At 36.5% G+C, this 17,712-nt stretch overlaps 1 protein-coding gene across 50 annotated transcripts in view; it reads right to left on the reverse strand.

Annotated features, from left to right (window-relative positions):
* RNF111 (ring finger protein 111) overlaps positions 1–17,712 on the reverse strand; it is a 111,052-nt gene that overhangs the window by 65,004 nt on the left and 28,336 nt on the right. For 11 of the 50 annotated variants that reach the window (XR_014059443.1, XR_014059440.1, XR_014059441.1 and 8 more), the window contains exon 1: positions 17,325–17,683. The exons of 23 other annotated variants lie outside the window; for them this stretch is intronic. Coding sequence is in view for 4 of the 27 variants with exons in the window: in XM_081510026.1 (XP_081366152.1) it covers positions 16,735–16,796; positions 17,325–17,333 (71 nt within the window). In the remaining 23 variants the exon portion in view is untranslated. Of the gene's footprint in view, positions 1–14,678; positions 14,807–16,734; positions 16,797–16,986; positions 17,283–17,324; positions 17,684–17,712 lie in introns of those variants that run through there. 16 more of the 50 variants (XR_014059437.1, XR_014059435.1, XR_014059436.1 and 13 more) reach the window with 6 other exon arrangements.

A 17,712-nucleotide genomic window follows, 5' to 3' on the forward strand; every position in this document is an offset into this window, starting at 1 on the left:
TTGCGACTCCATGGAATGCAGCACGCTAGGCTTCCCTGTCCATCACCAACATCCAGAGCTTGCTCAAACTCATGTCCATTGAGTCAGTGATGCCATCCAACCATCTCATCCTCTGTTGTCCCCTTCTCCTCCTGCCTTCAATCTTTCCCACCATCATGGTCTTTTCTGATGAGTCAGCTCTTCACAGCAAGTGGTCAAAGTATTGGAGTTTCAGCATCAGCATCAGTCTCTCCAATAAATATTCAGGATTGATTTCCTTTAGGATTGACAGGTTTGATCTCCTTACAGTCCAAGGGACTCTCAAGAGGCTTCTCCAACACCACAGTTCAAAAGCATCAGTTCTTCAGTGCTCAGCTTTCTTTATGGTCCAACTCTCACATCCATACATGACTACTGGAAAAAACTACTGGAAAAACATAGCTTTGACTGTACTGACCTTTGTTGGCAAAGTAATGTCTCTGCTTTTTAATATGCTGTCTAGTTTTGTCATAGCTTTTCTTCCAAGGAGCAAGTTTCTTTTAATTTCATGGCCGCAGTCACCATCTTCAGTGATTTTGGAGCCCAAGAAAAGTGCAGCAGATAGAGAAACCTATCAGTAGGTAATTAAAATACAGTGTCATGAAGGAGGTATGCACTGAAACAGATTGAAGTAGAATCTAATTCAATTCTGAAGGGAAGGCTGTACCAAGGAAGGTTTTTCAGAAGAATAAAAGGGAAAAGTAAAATGGGAAGAAACGAGACTTGAGTACCCTATTTTCCACAGCAGAAGTTCTCTGAATGAACTACATATTTAATGATGAAGTACACCTACAAAATTTTAAAAACCAGTGATCTGAAAGACAACATATGACCTTCTGAAAGCATATAATCTTCAAAGATGTCCTTTCACTTCAAACAATTATGTCTAGAATTATTAATACTGTTAAGAATAAAAGAACATAACATGACTTCATTTATTTATCTACTTATTTATGACTGTGCTGGGTCTTCCGTGCTGCACAAAGGTTTTCTCCAGTTTTGGTGAGTGGGGGCTACTTTTCATTGCAGTGCTTGGGCTTCTCATTATGGTGACTTCTCCTGTTGCGGACCATCAGCTCGAGGTACGAAGGCTTCAGTAGCTGCAGTGTTCAGGTTCAGTAGTTGTGGCACATGGGCTTTGCTTCCACGCAGCATGTGGGATATTCCCAGATCAGGATGGAACCCATGTACCCTGCATTGGCAGGTGGATTCTCAAACACTGAACCACCAGGGAAGTCCAAGATGACTTCTTGGGATACTCATCAGCATATGAAAGAAGAGGCAAAGGTCCACAGAATTACAAAATTTCTCCCAGAAGTTTTCTGAATTTAATCTGAGACAGAAGAACCTACTTCACAAGAACTAAAGCCCTATGTTCTCCTTTAACCTCTACCTGTAACACTAAGCTCCCTACCACTCTCATCAGACAGCACAGTCTCAACTTCATTACCCTTCAGGAGACAGAGAAGAACTGTAAGCTAGAACATACTTAGAAGTTAAAACAGAATAAAGAGCAGTCCCAAAACTTGTCTGGAAATATACAGATAATCAGCAACAAAAAATGAGGTGTATAATTAAAAATTAGCCTACACCATGAATTCTAAAAACTGTTTTTAGCAATGATTTCACATGAAAGCATAAATGGAATGTTCACCATAGTCCCAAGTAACACAAAGCTGAAAAAGAATTACATATAAACTGAATAACAAGAATCAAGACCTGAAAATAAAAGTTTAGAATGAGATGAGCAAAATTACTTAAAAGCAAAAACTTTAATGTAAAGTACAACTAGTTTACCTTATATGTAGATTAAAAACATAGGGGAGGAATTTTTACATTTTTCACTGAATAATTTCCATAAAGTCAGTAACTGCGGAATTCAGAGACAGTCACTTACAAATGCTCCAAGTTGTAACTCTGGTCTAGTTCTACAAAAAGAATATATGATATAACCATCCTTTTTTTGGCCTTAAATATCAAAGTTTTCTGCCCTGAATTGATCAAATTTAAATTTTTTGATTTATGATTTTCATAAATCATCACTGTGTGGTCACTTTTATGAAAGCAGAATGAGAAAAAGTGAGTTCTACCAGCATCTCCCTCATCAATACTTACCTTCAAAAGGATAATTCTCTAGACATCACTCCCAAATTTCAACAAAGAAATTCTCCCCAAACTAATAACATGCAAAAGAAAAATGTATGTCAATATAATAGCGCAAAGCACAGGAGGGAAGAAAATAGAATAAACCGTTGTAAGTTTCTTGTATTATACATGAAATAAGCTATTATTCCTTGAAGGAAGACTCTGAAAAAACTCAAGTGAAAAGGAGGCAAGAAATGGGGAGAAAACAAAAGAGATGGGACAAATAGAAAACAAACAGCAATATGACATTAAAGCCAACTGTATCAAAACAGAGTGCTATTAGCATATGGATAGACTGGAAAGTCCAGAAATAGCCTCACACATATCATCAAATGATTTTCAACAACAGGTCCAAGACAATGGGGAAGGAGACAGTCTTTTCAACAAATGGTGGTGGAACAACCAGTGAATTATGTGGGGACAATTTCAACTCCTACCTCACATGAGACAAAAAATAACTCAAACAGATCACAGCCTTAAACCTAAAAGCTAACACTTTAAAAAGAAATGAGCAGAAAATGTACATGATCACACCACCTGGGCAAGGATTTCATAGATTACAAAAAAGACAAAACATTTTAACTGATAAACTGGACTTAATCAAAATAAAAATCTTCTACTCTTCAGAGATGCCATTAATACCATTAAGGAAAGAAAAAGTCAAGATAGCAAGCTTAAGACGGAGAAAATTACATGTACATACACGTCATTCAAAAAACTAAGATCATGGCATCCGGTCCCATCACTTCATGGCAGATTGATGGGGAAACAATGGAAACAGTGACAGATTTTATTTTCTTGGGCTCCAAAATCACTGATATGGTGACTGCAGCCATGAAATTAAAAGACACTCCCTCCTTGGAAGAAAAGCTATGACAAAACTAGACAGCATATTAAAAAGCAGAGATATTACTTTGCCAACAAAGGTCGGTACAGTCAAAGCTATGTTTTTCCAGTAGTTTTTCCAGTAGTCATGTATGGATGTGAGAGTTGGACCATAAAGAAAGCTGAGCACTGAAGAACTGATGCTTTTGAACTGTGGTGTTGAAGAAGCCTCTTGAGAGTCCCTTGGACTGCAAGGAGATCGAACCCGTTAATCCTAAAGGAAATCAATCCTGAATATTCATCGGAGGGACTGATGCTGACGCTGAAACTCCAATACTTTGACCACTTGATGTGAAGAGCTGACTCATCAGAAAAGACCCTGATGGTGGGAAAGATTGAAGGTAGGAGGAAAAGGGGATGACAGAGGATGAGATGGCTGGATGGCATCACCAACTCAATGGACAAGAGTTTGAGCAGGCTCTGGGTGTTGGTGATGGACAGAGAAGTCTGGTGTGCTAGAGTCCATGGAGTCTCAGAGTCAGACATGACTGAGCAACTGGACAACACATAATTTATATGTATATATTACACAAATACACACCCAACTTGAATCCAGAATATATGTAAAACTCTTACATCTCAGTAAGACAAGCCCACCAAATAACAGGTAAACAATATTTAACATTTTTCTAAACATATACAAATGGCCAGTTAAGTACACAAAAAAAATGCTCAATAGTTTCCGTTATCAGGGAAATCCAAATTAAAACCACAAGATACAACTCAATACCCAAAAAGGGCTAAAAGGCTAAGAAGACCAAAACACCATGTGTTAAGGGATGTGGCACAACTGGAACTCCACATACAACTCCAAGTAGCTTCAAATAAAGTCACATTTATCTAAGCTATGATTCAGTAATTCCACTCCTAGGTTGGAAAATACAGGTATACAAAAATGTTTGTAGGCAAATATTCACTCATAATAACCAAACACCAGAAAAAACAAATCTCCAAGGAGTGAAAAGATAAACAAAATTCTATATGTAGGTACAATGGGATACCAAACAGCAACAATAACAACAGCAAAGAAGGAGCTACTGATACAAGTAAACATTATAGATGAATCTCAAAAACATCCTGCTAAGGGAAGGAAATCAGATACAAAATATCTATCTATACTGATTTCATCTGCATGAAGTTCTAGGTTAGGCAAATTTAATGGAAGATAAACAAAATCAAAATAGTGGTTGTATTCTACAAAGAACTGGGAAAGAACTTAACAGAAGGTACATGAGGGAACTTATCTGAGGTGATGGTAATGTTCTATCTCTTCATAAGATTTTGATTACACAAATGTATACATTTGATAAGACTTAAATGGTACACTTAATATTTGTGCATTTAACTATCTGTAAATTTTACTTCAAAAACAAAGAACTATATATAAATATTCAACTTTAGTTAATGACATGGAAACTGAATTTGTTTAGGGGTAAAATGCACTGTTTGCAACTTAATTTAAAATACAAAGCCAAACAAAACACCACAAACAGCAATTGACTTGACTGGTGAATGATTACAGGAATGGATAGATGGAAGGATATGTGATAAGACAAAAAAGCAAATTGGTAACTGTAGAATCTAGGTAATAGGGAAATGGGCGTTTGCTGTACAATTCTTTCAACTTTAATATGCTTGAAATTTTCCACAGTAAAATGCTAGCAAGAAAACATTTGATGAGCAAAAGAAGCCAGACACAAAACAGTAATTATATAATTCGTATGTATATGACATTCTAGAGCAAACAAAACTAATCTATAATGTCAAAAATCAGATCAATGGTTGCCTGGGACAGGAGCTAGGGATGACTTATGGCGAAGGAACAAGAAAGAACTTTCTAGGATAATGGAATGTTTTAAGTCCTGACTTGGGTGTTGGTTACATGGATGTATATATTTGCCAAAACTCACTGAACTGTACAGTAAAATATGTACCTTATACTTTTTATAAATTATACTTCAATTAAATTGATTTTTAAAATGTGTTCACTATAAAAAATCTGAAATATACAGAAAAAGCACAGAAAAATTAAGTCCCTCATAATCACACCATCTTTCCTTCTCTTTTGACAACAGCCATGCCCAGTAGAGAAAAAATACAGCTTAATGCTTTCCTGAAAGGCAATAAAGAAATACAGGTTAAGCTCCTGAATTCTGGAATTCCTTTCTTAGGTTGACTCAAAACCTAATGAACTTAAATCCTTTCAACCCCATCATTGCTATGAGCCTTCATCAAATTACTAACCATTCTGAGCCTAAATTTCCTCACCTGAATAATGGAAATATTTACCTCAAAGTTTTGTTGTAAATATTAAGCAATCATCCTGGCAGAAAAAGCCCACAATCTTCCCCTGAGATGAATTTTTTCTTTTGCAGAGCTTCAATTCTGTAGGTACACCCACCTCAAAAGTCAGTCTTATTTGAGAGAACCTCAAATTCCTCTTGTTGATCAGACTGAAACCCTGAGTTGTTAAAGCCCAAAAACAAGGACTGGGTAACAAAATAAAACAGAAACTAGATTAGAAAAGATGTCAGCTGTCTTGAGAATGTAAGCTCTAACATCCTGAGCAACAGTATCCAAGGGTACAATTTCCCCCTGAGTGAATTCCAAGATGTATACTTTGATAAAAGTTGTTTCTGCTTTATCGATGTGATCTAGGTCAAAATATGTAACCTGGAGAATATTAATTAAAGAATATGATGTTCCAAAGAATGAGAAAGAGTCATAACAGAAAAACTGACATTTTACAACTGAAGGTAAAGACATACTGAAAACTAGATGGGGGAACACCTCTGGATAGAGTGTACACTCATATAAACTGAACCTCATGAAGGAAAAAAAAATAATTTAGACCATGTAGATCATGCCTGCTATTCTACTCAATGAGTAAATGCCCAAAATGAACACAAAAACGTAATATTTTACTACTCTCTAGTTGGTCTCACTTCTCATGCGCCTCTCATGATATGAGCATCTTGCTGTGCTGTCAGATTCTAATGTTTAGAGCCATTTATTTTTCCTAGAACAAGGACCACAAACACAGCCTACTACAGCCTACTACTTCATCTGGTGTTTAACAATGAAACACAATTTGTTCCAATACTGAAGGAAAAATAGGATGTTTTGGGCTTTTAGAGACTGTGTATCTACATTTTACATTTTATGGGTAACTTTAGGGATTTCCAAGGTTATTTGGACTAAATGACATTTTTGTCTTCCTTGAATCTGTGCATTCAGATAGCAAGTGAAAATCTTTTGTGGCAAAAAGCAAAACTAGCAAGCTATTACACAATCCTAGGGTACTGGTTTGGGGAAACCAAGGAGTTACTATCCAGTATACTAATGTACACTTTACTCAAAAAAACCTTCTGAATTTTTTTTGCTACCAGTAACTGCTCAAGGTGATAATTTAAAAGATAGTTAAAACACTACCCTGTTCCAAGAATTTCACATTCTACATAAATACAGAAATCCTAACCCTAATATCGATTCCTACATGTTAAGTCTAACCTACATTTTTGCATACACTTTTGAGGCAATCTTCAGGATTTTAGTTTTAGTGTACATAAACTGTGACTTCTTCCTGTTATGGAAGAAGCAACTAGGGATCAGTAAAGATGATGGAAGACAAAAGAATGAAAATCTTTTAAATTGGAATTTGTTCAAGATAAAGGCAGATGACTGAAAAATAAGTCCAGGCCTTAGAACTGCTACCTAGAACTGCTATCCATGAGGAAAAATATTCCCTTACACAGGAATAAAATGGGTAAATGCAAGTCTAGGAAGAAGGTTTTAGGAAGATCAATTCAGTTCTAGCAGGATAATAACAGATTAGGCTACCCAAACTTTTTCAATTCCAAACATCTGGAAGCAGATCAGGATCTGGAAACAACACCCAAGTAATAGAAATGAAATTTAGAGCAGTTTATTAACATGTTAAGAGATACAATGTCACTGATAGTATATTAGCTACCATTTACTTACGTACTGTGGTCAGTCAACAAATATTTATTGAGAGCCCATTACAAGTTGTAGGCACAGGGATCAGGAGTGAATGGAATACAGAAAGTTTCTCAAGGAAACTGCATGCAAATGAGGACAAACAAGACACAAGGAGACAAATAGATAATCAAGATAATTTTAGAAATATGTGCTCTTAAGGAAACAAAACAAATAGTAAAGGTTAACCATCAACAGTGTCTTAGATAAGAAGCTAAAAGACACAATCATGAGAAGGAACCAACTACCAGTCAGCCAAGCTACACAGTTCTGGAGGAAGAGCATTCCTAGCAGGGGGAATAGTAAGGAAAGATCATGTGGCAGGAACAGACTTAACATGTACAAAGAACAGGAGTGGGAACAAAGGGAGAGGATGACATACAAGGCGATCAGAAGTGGTCAAGGGCTAGATTAGATAAAGCCTATAAGAAACTACGTGCCATGTTTTTATTTCATTTTATCCTCACTAAAAACTATTATCTCCAGGGAACTGAGAACTACGGAAGTCAAATGACTTGCCTAGAGAGGTCTGACACAAACACTTGGATCTTAATTCCTACAAAAATTGCAGGATTTGGTCTCTCTTTTTAAAAACTAAGTGTATAGTTATGAGGGCTTTTACATGTTCACTCAATATTTCAGTTCTGAGACCTTATTTTTACATATAATCATTATGTTACTCAACCACAATTTCTTCTCTTTATCATTAAGATTTTCAGAACTCAGCCTCCATAGTGAGGGAATGCTTAAGTTTTAATAAAATGAAATAACTGCTAAATAAAGATTAGAAAAGCACAAAATACTACAGAAGAACAAAAGGAAAGGCTACAGATTCCGGAGGAGAAACCACAGAAGCTTAAGAGCTGGTCCTTAAAAGGAAATGGCAACCCACTCCAGTATTCTTGCCGGGAAAATCCCAAGGACAGAGGAGCCTAGTGGGCTACAGTCCACGGGGTTGCAAAGAGTCAGACATGACTGAGCACACACGCAAAAATAAGATTTCCTCAAGTGGAGGATAAGGATAATGGCAAATAGAGGAATAGTAGGCAGGAAGATGGTTATGAAAATAAAATGACCACTTTTATCTGTTACTATATATAGGTCTTTAAAGAAACATGATTTCAGAGAAATTACAATTAAATTATTGATAATGAATCACAATCTGCAGAAATTCTGTAATTAAGATTTTTTATCACATGATTTTAATAAGACTATTTTGTATTAAAGAACACAGATGTTAAAGAAAAAGGTTTTGTGCACATATTTACTGCATATATTTTTTAAAAGCTTTATTTATTCACATATTTAAATAGGATTTAACCAATAGAATTAAGAAAAAAGCCCATTTCCATACCAACAATATAACTTTCTCCTAGTAATACTGTTATATTTACCAAAGCAAAAGTTCACATTATATTTAAACATGGTAAATTATACACATATTTGTATCTCAAATTTCCATGCAATCACCACTAAACTGTCAGTAAAAGAATTTTTTAAACACACACACACAATGAACAGCAAGTACGGAACAGCAACAAAACGCAATCATCTGATTTGACAGCAATTACAAAAAGAGAATAGAGTTATTAAAGCTAACATAAGAATATTTCCTAAAATCAAAGGACATAAACCCTTGCTATCTTTGCCCTGTTGTTCAGTCGATAAGTCGTGTGTGACTCTCTGCAACCTCAGAGACTGCAACCCACCAAGCTCTTCTGTCCGTGAGACTTCCCAGGCAAGAATACTAGAGTGGGTTGCCATTTCCTTCTCCAGGGGATTTCACTGACCCAGGAATTGAACCCACATCTCCTACATTGGCAGGTGGATTCTTTACCACTGAATCACCAGGGAAGTCCACCTCTGTCCTCTTAAAACATTTATATTCTTACGATAAAAGGTTAAACTGATATTTATACAATAAAAGAGGGAATATGAAATGTGTTCTTAAAAAAAAACAATAAAGCAAAATAATCTAAAATTGTGATTCAACTATATTAGGAGAAACAATAAAGAAAGAAATGTGAACTCCTTTTCTATAAGCAGTCAAAAGGTAAGGCTTAAAACCACTTAATCCTGGGATTTCCCTGGTGGTCCAGTGGTTGAGAGTTCACCCTGCAATGCAGGTGATGTGGATTTGACTCCTGGTTGGGAAACTAAGATCCCACATGCCTCGAGGCAACTAAGCCACAACACAACTACTGAGCCTGCTAGCCACAACTAGAAAGTCCACACACCGCAACGAAACATGATGCAACAAAGCTCCTACATGCCACAATTAAGACCCAATGTAGACAATTTTTTGTAAAAATGGTTAAAAAAAAAACTGCTTAATCCTCTGTGTTAACCAGTTGTAGCAGCAGTTTTCAAACTTTTTGATTTGTGAACCCCTTTACATTCAATAATTGAGGAATCTAAAGAGCTTTTATTATGTGGGTTGTATGTAACAGTATAGTATTATAAAAGATAGTTTGCAAATGTTTTAAATTTTTAATTCTAAAAACAGCAATATCTAGTTGCGGTGAGTAGGGGCTACCCTCTAGTTGCAGTGCACAGGATTCTCTTTGTGGTAGCTTCTCTTATTGCAGAGCACAGGCTCTAGGGCATGCAGGCTTCACTAGCTGTAGTGCTGGCTTACCTGCCCCAAGGCATGTGGAATATCCCAGGGGGAGGGATCAAATCCCTGTCCCCTGCATTGACAGGCAGATTCTTAACCACTGGACCACTAAGAAAGTCACAAGGAAGAATATTTTTAATAGTATTTTCAGGTAAGTGTGGATATTATCCTTCTTTGATATTAAGCCAAAACTTAAAAAGTTAATTCTGTAAAGGTAAGCTGCAAAGTGGACTCTGAAACTGTATCAATGGTTTTTTTCAGAAACTTTTCAGACCATTTCACTTAAAATCTATTGCTCTTTCACTTAAGTAGGTCTTACGTCCACAGCATGATTTTGTAATATCATGCATGGATCTTTTTAAAAAAGATGGTCCACTGAGTTATGCACATCTTCCAAACACTGACACACTTCACTGTAAGACAGCAAAGAAAAAAAAAAAAATCACATGTTAACATCATCAATTTCATTAGCAAGGTCCTAAGATCATAGTGGCAGATATGTTTTCCAAAATTCTAATTTCTGCTTGAAAGCCTTAATTTTATATGGCAATAAATTTTGCTGGTCCAAGTGAGAGTCTCACTTCATTTATTTTTGAGAAAATAGGTACAAATATCCAAGTTTAAATAACTACAGTTTGTCACTCTTTCAAGTAAAAATAGTGTTCCATGAAAAAAGCAACCAGCTAGCTAGTTCGGCTCACACCTCAATCACACAAATATTTTTCTCCAAGACAAACATCATAGTTTGGTACGCAGCAGTAATGTCTTATAATATTATTCTCATTTTGTCACAACAAATATTAAAAAAAAAATCTACTCAAGCATCAGGATTAATGAAATTAACAAGCTCTACTGTTTCATGGAGGATATTCTTAAATGAAATCAGCTTCCCCCCACAACCGAAAATGTAAAGTGATACAGTATGACTACTGGTACAATTTTTGCCACTGTCTTCATATGCCATGCAGGACCAGCAGATTTATGCATCACTGTGCCTGCACCACTAATTCAAATGTCAACATTGTAAAGTAGCAAAGAATAAGTTAGTATTATTATGAAATAGTTTCAAACCAACAGGTAATTTGAAACATTTGATGATCCTCTCAAGACTCCACAGAGGACATTTTGAGAATTGCTGCTCTGGAGATACATATAAAATAAGAAGAGGAACTAAATCTCCAGGGGAAAGAACTCCATGGTAGGAAGACAGGGATGGCAAGGAGACATCTTTCCCTGTATACCCTTTGTACCATGTGAATTTGGTATTCCTTGTATGTATTTTATCTTAAAAAATTAGACAATTATTTTCTTTAAATGTAAACTGACATCTTACAGTGGCTAAGTATATATACAAGTTATTTAAATATAAAGGTCAATACACGCAAAAAAAATTTTTTAAGAGCTGAAAATATTCCCATTTAGGAAGCAGAACTAGGAGACTGGGAGAAGTGGCAGAGAAGACTGCTGTTGTTTCACTACAAGCCATTTGGAACTTTTAAACCATGTACATTTTAATTGGTTCAAAAATAAAAAAATCATTCAAAATATTGCACAGAAAAATACTTACAAGGTAAAAAGACAAATAAAGCAAATACCTATGCACAGGTGAGAGAATGGCTGTGAAATACACCAAGATATAACAGCAAATGCCTGGAATAATATGCCTGTGAGTTTTCATTCTCATATAAAATATTATTGTATAACAAAAATATTTTCATTTAAAAAGATAGTTTAAAAAAATTAAAAGCTTAGTTCAAAGGCAACAATTCCCTTAGACCAGAATGTCTAACTCAGTTAAAAACAGTTAAGTATGTAAATCTTGAGTCATTTTTAAGAGTTAAGTGGTTAAACTCTCCCCTCACATATCCACATCCACACACACACACATATACAAATAACATAAAATAAAATAATCTTTCATGTTTTTCTTCTATTTCATTTGGTCACAGTTAAGATCAAATCAGAACTTATTTATTTGAAAAAGAAAATAAAAGAATAAAAGAAGTGCTTTATGGTAAATATAATTGCTAATCTTATGTAATTACTTCATAAACCCACTATCAAAGTCAATTTTAAATAGTGTCTCATAAGATGTCCTGATCAGAAAAGAAGCGATTATTTCTACATATAAATAGGTAACTCAAAAGAAAACTGCATTCCCCACTATACAGACTCAGGGCTCCTTGAAGAATGCCTGAATCCAGGACTGAGACAGAAAAGATGTAAGTTAAACTTGGAACATTTTGCTATGCAAAAAGAGAGGATATACTCCAAAAAAAATTATGAGTATATCAAAAAGACACAGAAGCCAGGGAAGAAAGGCTCCCACAGGACAAATCCAAGACAATCTGAGCAACAAAATAAATAAAGGCAGTAACAGAGTATAAACCATTGAGTAAGATAGGAAGTACATAAGTCCATATCAATGAGATAAAAGGATTTTTCTTCCTTAAAACAGAATGCCTACTGACATAAAAGAAACCAAGTCAGAAAATAATCATTATGCAACCATCAGTGTAAACATCAGTACAGGCAAAAGGCATCAATGGATGTTAATATAGGAGGGAAATTTGATGAAGATACAGATCTGATTAGTAGCAGGATATCTGCACTATCTCAAGGTTATACCCACAGATTGCTTATTAGGTGAAGAAGAAAAATAATAACTATACATCCCTGTGAAGAAACCAGACACCACCCTGATCAGAAACTAAAAAACTAACATCACCACTGAGGGGCAGGCCAATGGCATGTACTTCAATATCATACCCTGGAAAGGATACAAAATCCCCAGTTGGGGATGCATAGCCCAAAATTATGAGGAAACATCAACAAATCCAACCTGAGAAATATTCTATTACATATATAAGCCTGCATTCTTCAAAAATGTTAACACAATGAAAGAGAAAGCCTAAGACACTTTCCGGATGAAAGAAGACTGAAGAGATATGACAACTAAATGCAAATCCTGACACAAATCCTATGGGGGAAATGCTGTGTGTGTGTGAAAGTCACTCAGTCATGTCTGACTCTTTGCGACCCCATGGACTAGCCTGCCAGGCTCCTCCATCCATGGAATTCTCCAGGCTAGAATACTGCAGTGGTAAGCCGTTCCCTTCTCCAGGGGATCTTCCCAATCCAGGGATCGAACCCAGGTCTCCTGCATTGCAGGCCGATTCTTTACTGTCTCAGCCAATGGTGCAAAGGTACAAACGCTATTACTGGGACAAAGGGACAAAACTGGAATAGAGGCTACAGATTACATAATGATATAGTACTATCAATATTAGATTACCTGAATCTCATTAACTGTATTGTGATAATGCAAAAGAATACAATACACAAAGAATATTTAGAGACATGGTTATAATACACGCAATTTATTTTCAAATGATTCAGAAAAGAGCACTAAAGCAAATGAGACAAAATTTTAAAAATGGTAAATCTGACTAAAGGATACTGAAGAGTTCTCAGTACCATTTTGTTAAACTTTTCTTTAAGTATGAAATTATTTCAAAATTAAAAAAATTTAAATAAAGGCAAATTGGATGTCAAAAGGTGGTTTAAAAAATTATTTATTCTGATGCCCTATAACACATATGAATAAGGGAAATGAATGCAACAGTGACTCAGACTGGCACACTGCTGCATACAGAACTTCCTAAACTCTCAATTCTCTAGAAAAACAAAACAAAACAAATTTTGGGGGGTTGAGGGGGAGGGGAGGCAGTTCTGTATGTCATGTGGGATCTTAGTTCCCCTACCAGGGATCGACCTTGTTCCACCAACTCCCACCCTCAAATTGGGAGTGCAGAGTCTTAACCACTGGACTGCCAGGGGAAGTCTCAAGAAAAATGTTTTTTAAGTAACCACATAAACACTAAAATGCTGATCCTGTATACCCTCAGGAAAACACAGAAATCTATGACTTCGTGTCAACACAGACCACAATGAGGGATTCTCCATTCATCCAGCAAACCATAAACTCCTTTGCAGGCAGGCCTGAAGGTCCTGCTCTTTGTTTTAACTCAAGCACTGACACAGGGCCTGAAATACAGTAGACATATTTGTTGAATAAATGATGAATGTTTGGAAAGAGGAACAAAAGTCTGTATTTTATCAAAATTGAGAGGAAGAGAAAGAAAAGGAGAAGACATCTAAATAGGGTATAAATTATTTTAAATGAATTTTAAAATATGAACATTTTCAAACCTCACAAAAGCAGAGAATATTACTACTATGCATACAGCTACCACTCCAACACAATTATCAGGATATTTTACAATTGCTTCATCTACACTCATCTCTCGCATCTTTTTTCCTCTGAAATAAATACTTTTAAACAAATACCAGACATCTGATTTCTCTTCCTCATTCTTCAGTTTTCATCTCTAAAAATGGGCATTTTCTTATATAAACATAATGCCATTAGTATCCTTCATAAAAACTAACAATAATCCCTTGATATCATCTAATAGCTATCTACATTCAAATTTCCTCCTAAGTGCTTCAAAAATTACTTTCTACAATTGGTTTGAGTTAGGACTTAAATAATGTCAACACATTACATTTGGTCACTACACATAAATATTTTTAACCTTTCTTTTTACTACTGTCTATTAGTAATTATGAAAAAATCTATTAGACAAACCAATTAATTAATTCACACTTGTAGATTCTCTAGAATCAAACGCAATCTAACACATTTACTATTCCCTCTGTCTGCAGCTATCTTCCTCCAGACCGCCACTACAGCTAATTCTAATCACTGATCGCAAGTCAAATATTACCTCTAAAAAAAGAGGCCCTTTCTAACCTCTCAATGCACAGTAGAGTCCCACTTTCATTCATCCTCCATTATATGCCCCTGTTTTCTTCATGGCACTTACCACTACATAAAGCTGTTCTGTTTATTATTTCCTCTAATAAAACGTCCACTTCAAGAAGGCAGAGTGCCTTCTTCACTGAAGGCCAAGAATAATGTCAATAACATGAGACAATCAATAATACTTACTGAATGATTAAACAGCAATGCAGTAAAAGTTCAGTTTAGTATTTGTTTTTAAATATTTGTAGCTCACTGCTGACGTCATGATATAAATTGAGTACCTGCAGAAACTCAGGCCAGCTGTTACCAAGACACTATGGGATACAGCAAAAAAAGAATAGAGGTATAAGGCGTTCAAAAGCATTTCTGGACTTTTACTGAACAATGATTACAGGTTTCTGAAAGAAAATTTATTCAGGATGATTTAAAGCACATTACCAGGAGTAAAATAAAGTTTCATTTTTTTTTAGTATCATGAAAGCTATTAAATTAGGAGTAATATCTACAATGGGACAGAAGTATTATCTAGACCATGGCTCACTTGCTTTTTTTTTTTCTTCTCCCTCCCCCCACCCCATCTCTAATATACATATACCATGGAAGAATTTTACATTTTCAGATAGCATTTCTTTCTGGGGAATGGGTCATGATGAATACAATTAATACCAAAAACACCTAACTAAAAATGAAAACCATTAAATTTGAGACCTGGAGAAAACTAGAGTTATCTGTCCCACACTTCTCATTTGACAGCTGAGAGATCTGAAGCCCAGGGTGGTCATCAACAAAGTCACAGACCTAATGAACAGAAAGCAAAGCTACATCTAAAATCCAGATCTCCTGTCTCCAACCCTATACTCTTTCATAAGATAATGTCATTCATAGAATGCTAATATCAAGTTATAATATTCTTTACCATCATTTTTAGTAATGTCACTTCTTTTTTTCCTATTGAAATCCTAGCCACCAGAGGAAAAGTCAAAACAAGGACACATATAATTATACTCTAAGCAAAGCATGTTACAGAAACCCCTTTTTGACAAAATAATACAATAAACGTGTGAAAAAAACTAACTGGTTTGATTCAATGAGGTTTTTATTCCACAGTTTACATTTTAAAGTGAAAATAACTATTTAGAAATATCTGATTATTCCTTCATTTTAAACAAGTAAATTGTTGACCTCTTATATTAAAGATCAGTATAGTTATTTTTCAACTATTTCCAGAAATTGAGTACTGATGTGAAATCTGTGAAGGTGAAACTTCCACTACGATGCATTCAAAACGAAATTATTTCTTACTACATCTTTCTTCAAAAACCAACTCCAGTGAAGAACTAACATGCAAGTGACCAAAAGACCCAAACGTAAGGGGGAAAGTGACAGAAAGATCCATACACATAAGATACAGCAACCCTGATAAACAAGAAGAGACTCTACTCTTTCTAGTTTCCCTACAATATTATTCAGATCTATTCATAAATACCCTTGCCAGTTCTTAGAATACTAGTATGAATTGTAGAGGCAAACAAACGCACAGGAGAGATGTCATTTGTCCAAGGTTAAATGACAAGAGATGGACGAGAGTAAAACAAAGCAAGGCATTAAAAAATAATTAAGATTCTCTTCAGAGTGAAGGGGTTTCTTTCTCATTCTACTTGTTGTCTCATAAACGCTACTGTTTAATATGAAAAATAACATTGTTCACAATGACATGAAAATTTTTACCAAAAACATACAGTAACAAAGTATCAAAATGTAGACTTTCACTCTAGTGAAACCAGTATTTTAAAACTTCTATGTAATATCGAAATCACATACTAACATTTGAAAGCAATGACAAAAAAAAAACAGAAATGGGAAAGGAAATGGAACCTTAGTTTATCTTTTCCCAAGTCTGTGCTTTTTGGTTGAAGAGAGCCCTAAAACAAGAAAATTAAACATAAAACACCAAATGAAATAAAGTTTGCATTAAGTCAGGTTCAAAAAGCGTTATGAACTATAAAATGAAATCTATGTCAGCTGGCATCTTATCACCCCAGAGAGTTCTAAATTCATCCTGCACATAAATCAAGAAACAGGAAAGCCTGTTTAAATGGAGTCACCCCACACTACAAACACGAACAAATTAAACGAACACCCTATACTTCCTGGTATTTTTTTAAATGTTAAAACTTAAACCTGAGTTAAGAACTTATCCGTAAAGATCTACTCTAACCTATTTAAGAACTATGTGACAAACCTCATTTCTGCAGCACAGAACAAATATTTCCACAACAACATTGCTACCGGCTCTGATAAATTCTGTAAAAAAAAAATAATAATAAAAATATCAAGCTTCTTTTTTAATGACCAGCCAACCAACACTTTACAAAATCTGACGCGTCTGTATTTCTGCTGTTTCGCGGTCTACGTTTCCTTGATCACAGAAGAAGGCAACTCCCTAACCGTCAGGGCTGACTTAGCGCCCTCCAACACCCCGGGTGCGGGTTACCTTCATCACTCCATTGTCAAATCGCACTCCCACGCCTCAGTCCTCAGCCCCCGTTCTAAGACTCTAGAGAGTCAAAAAAGGGAAAGAAATCCCCTCACCCACCGTCCTTCACTGAGGAGGGTGGGTGTGTCTGTAGACGAACGCTCTGTCAAACACAATTAAATCTTCCGCGGAAACCCAGACCCTAAGCCACAACGGAGCCAGCAGTAACCGGCCGGTCGCCGACCCCAGCCTTCCGCGGCCGCAGCCCTTCCTCTTTCTCCCCTCCAGCCCGGCCCCTCCCCCGTTGCGCGCACGCGCGGCCTCCAATCGATCCCCTCCCCCCTGGCCCCCCTCACCTGAATCATTAGCCACCCTCTTCCCAGGCTCTGGCAATCACTGGCCCAGGAAGGAAGGCAGGAGATGTAAGCGGGGAAGAGGAGGCGTCGAGCCAGTGATCTGCGCCTCAGAGGTTGGCCTAAGAGGCCCCTACGGTCAAGAGCAGCGTCTGTCACCGCCACCAAAACTGTACCAGCGGCAGCGCCTGGTTCGGCCCAACTGACCCGGCTTGGGTTCAAAATGCCTAATTTGGTCCCACGGGAACTCGTTCCCCGAAACTGCGGGCGTTTCTATGCTGCGCAGACAGAACACCTCGCCACCGTCGCCGCCACTGCTGCTGCTCTCCGGTCGCCGCCGCCTAACCAATCCCTCCTCTATCGAGGGAGCACGACACTCAAGGCTTTACGA

The sequence above is a fragment of the Giraffa tippelskirchi genome, chromosome 7 (assembly GCF_054371585.1).
Source record: "Giraffa tippelskirchi isolate mGirTip1 chromosome 7, T2T-mGirTip1v1.2.pri, whole genome shotgun sequence".
In the NCBI taxonomy this organism is placed as follows: Eukaryota; Metazoa; Chordata; class Mammalia; order Artiodactyla; family Giraffidae; genus Giraffa; species Giraffa tippelskirchi.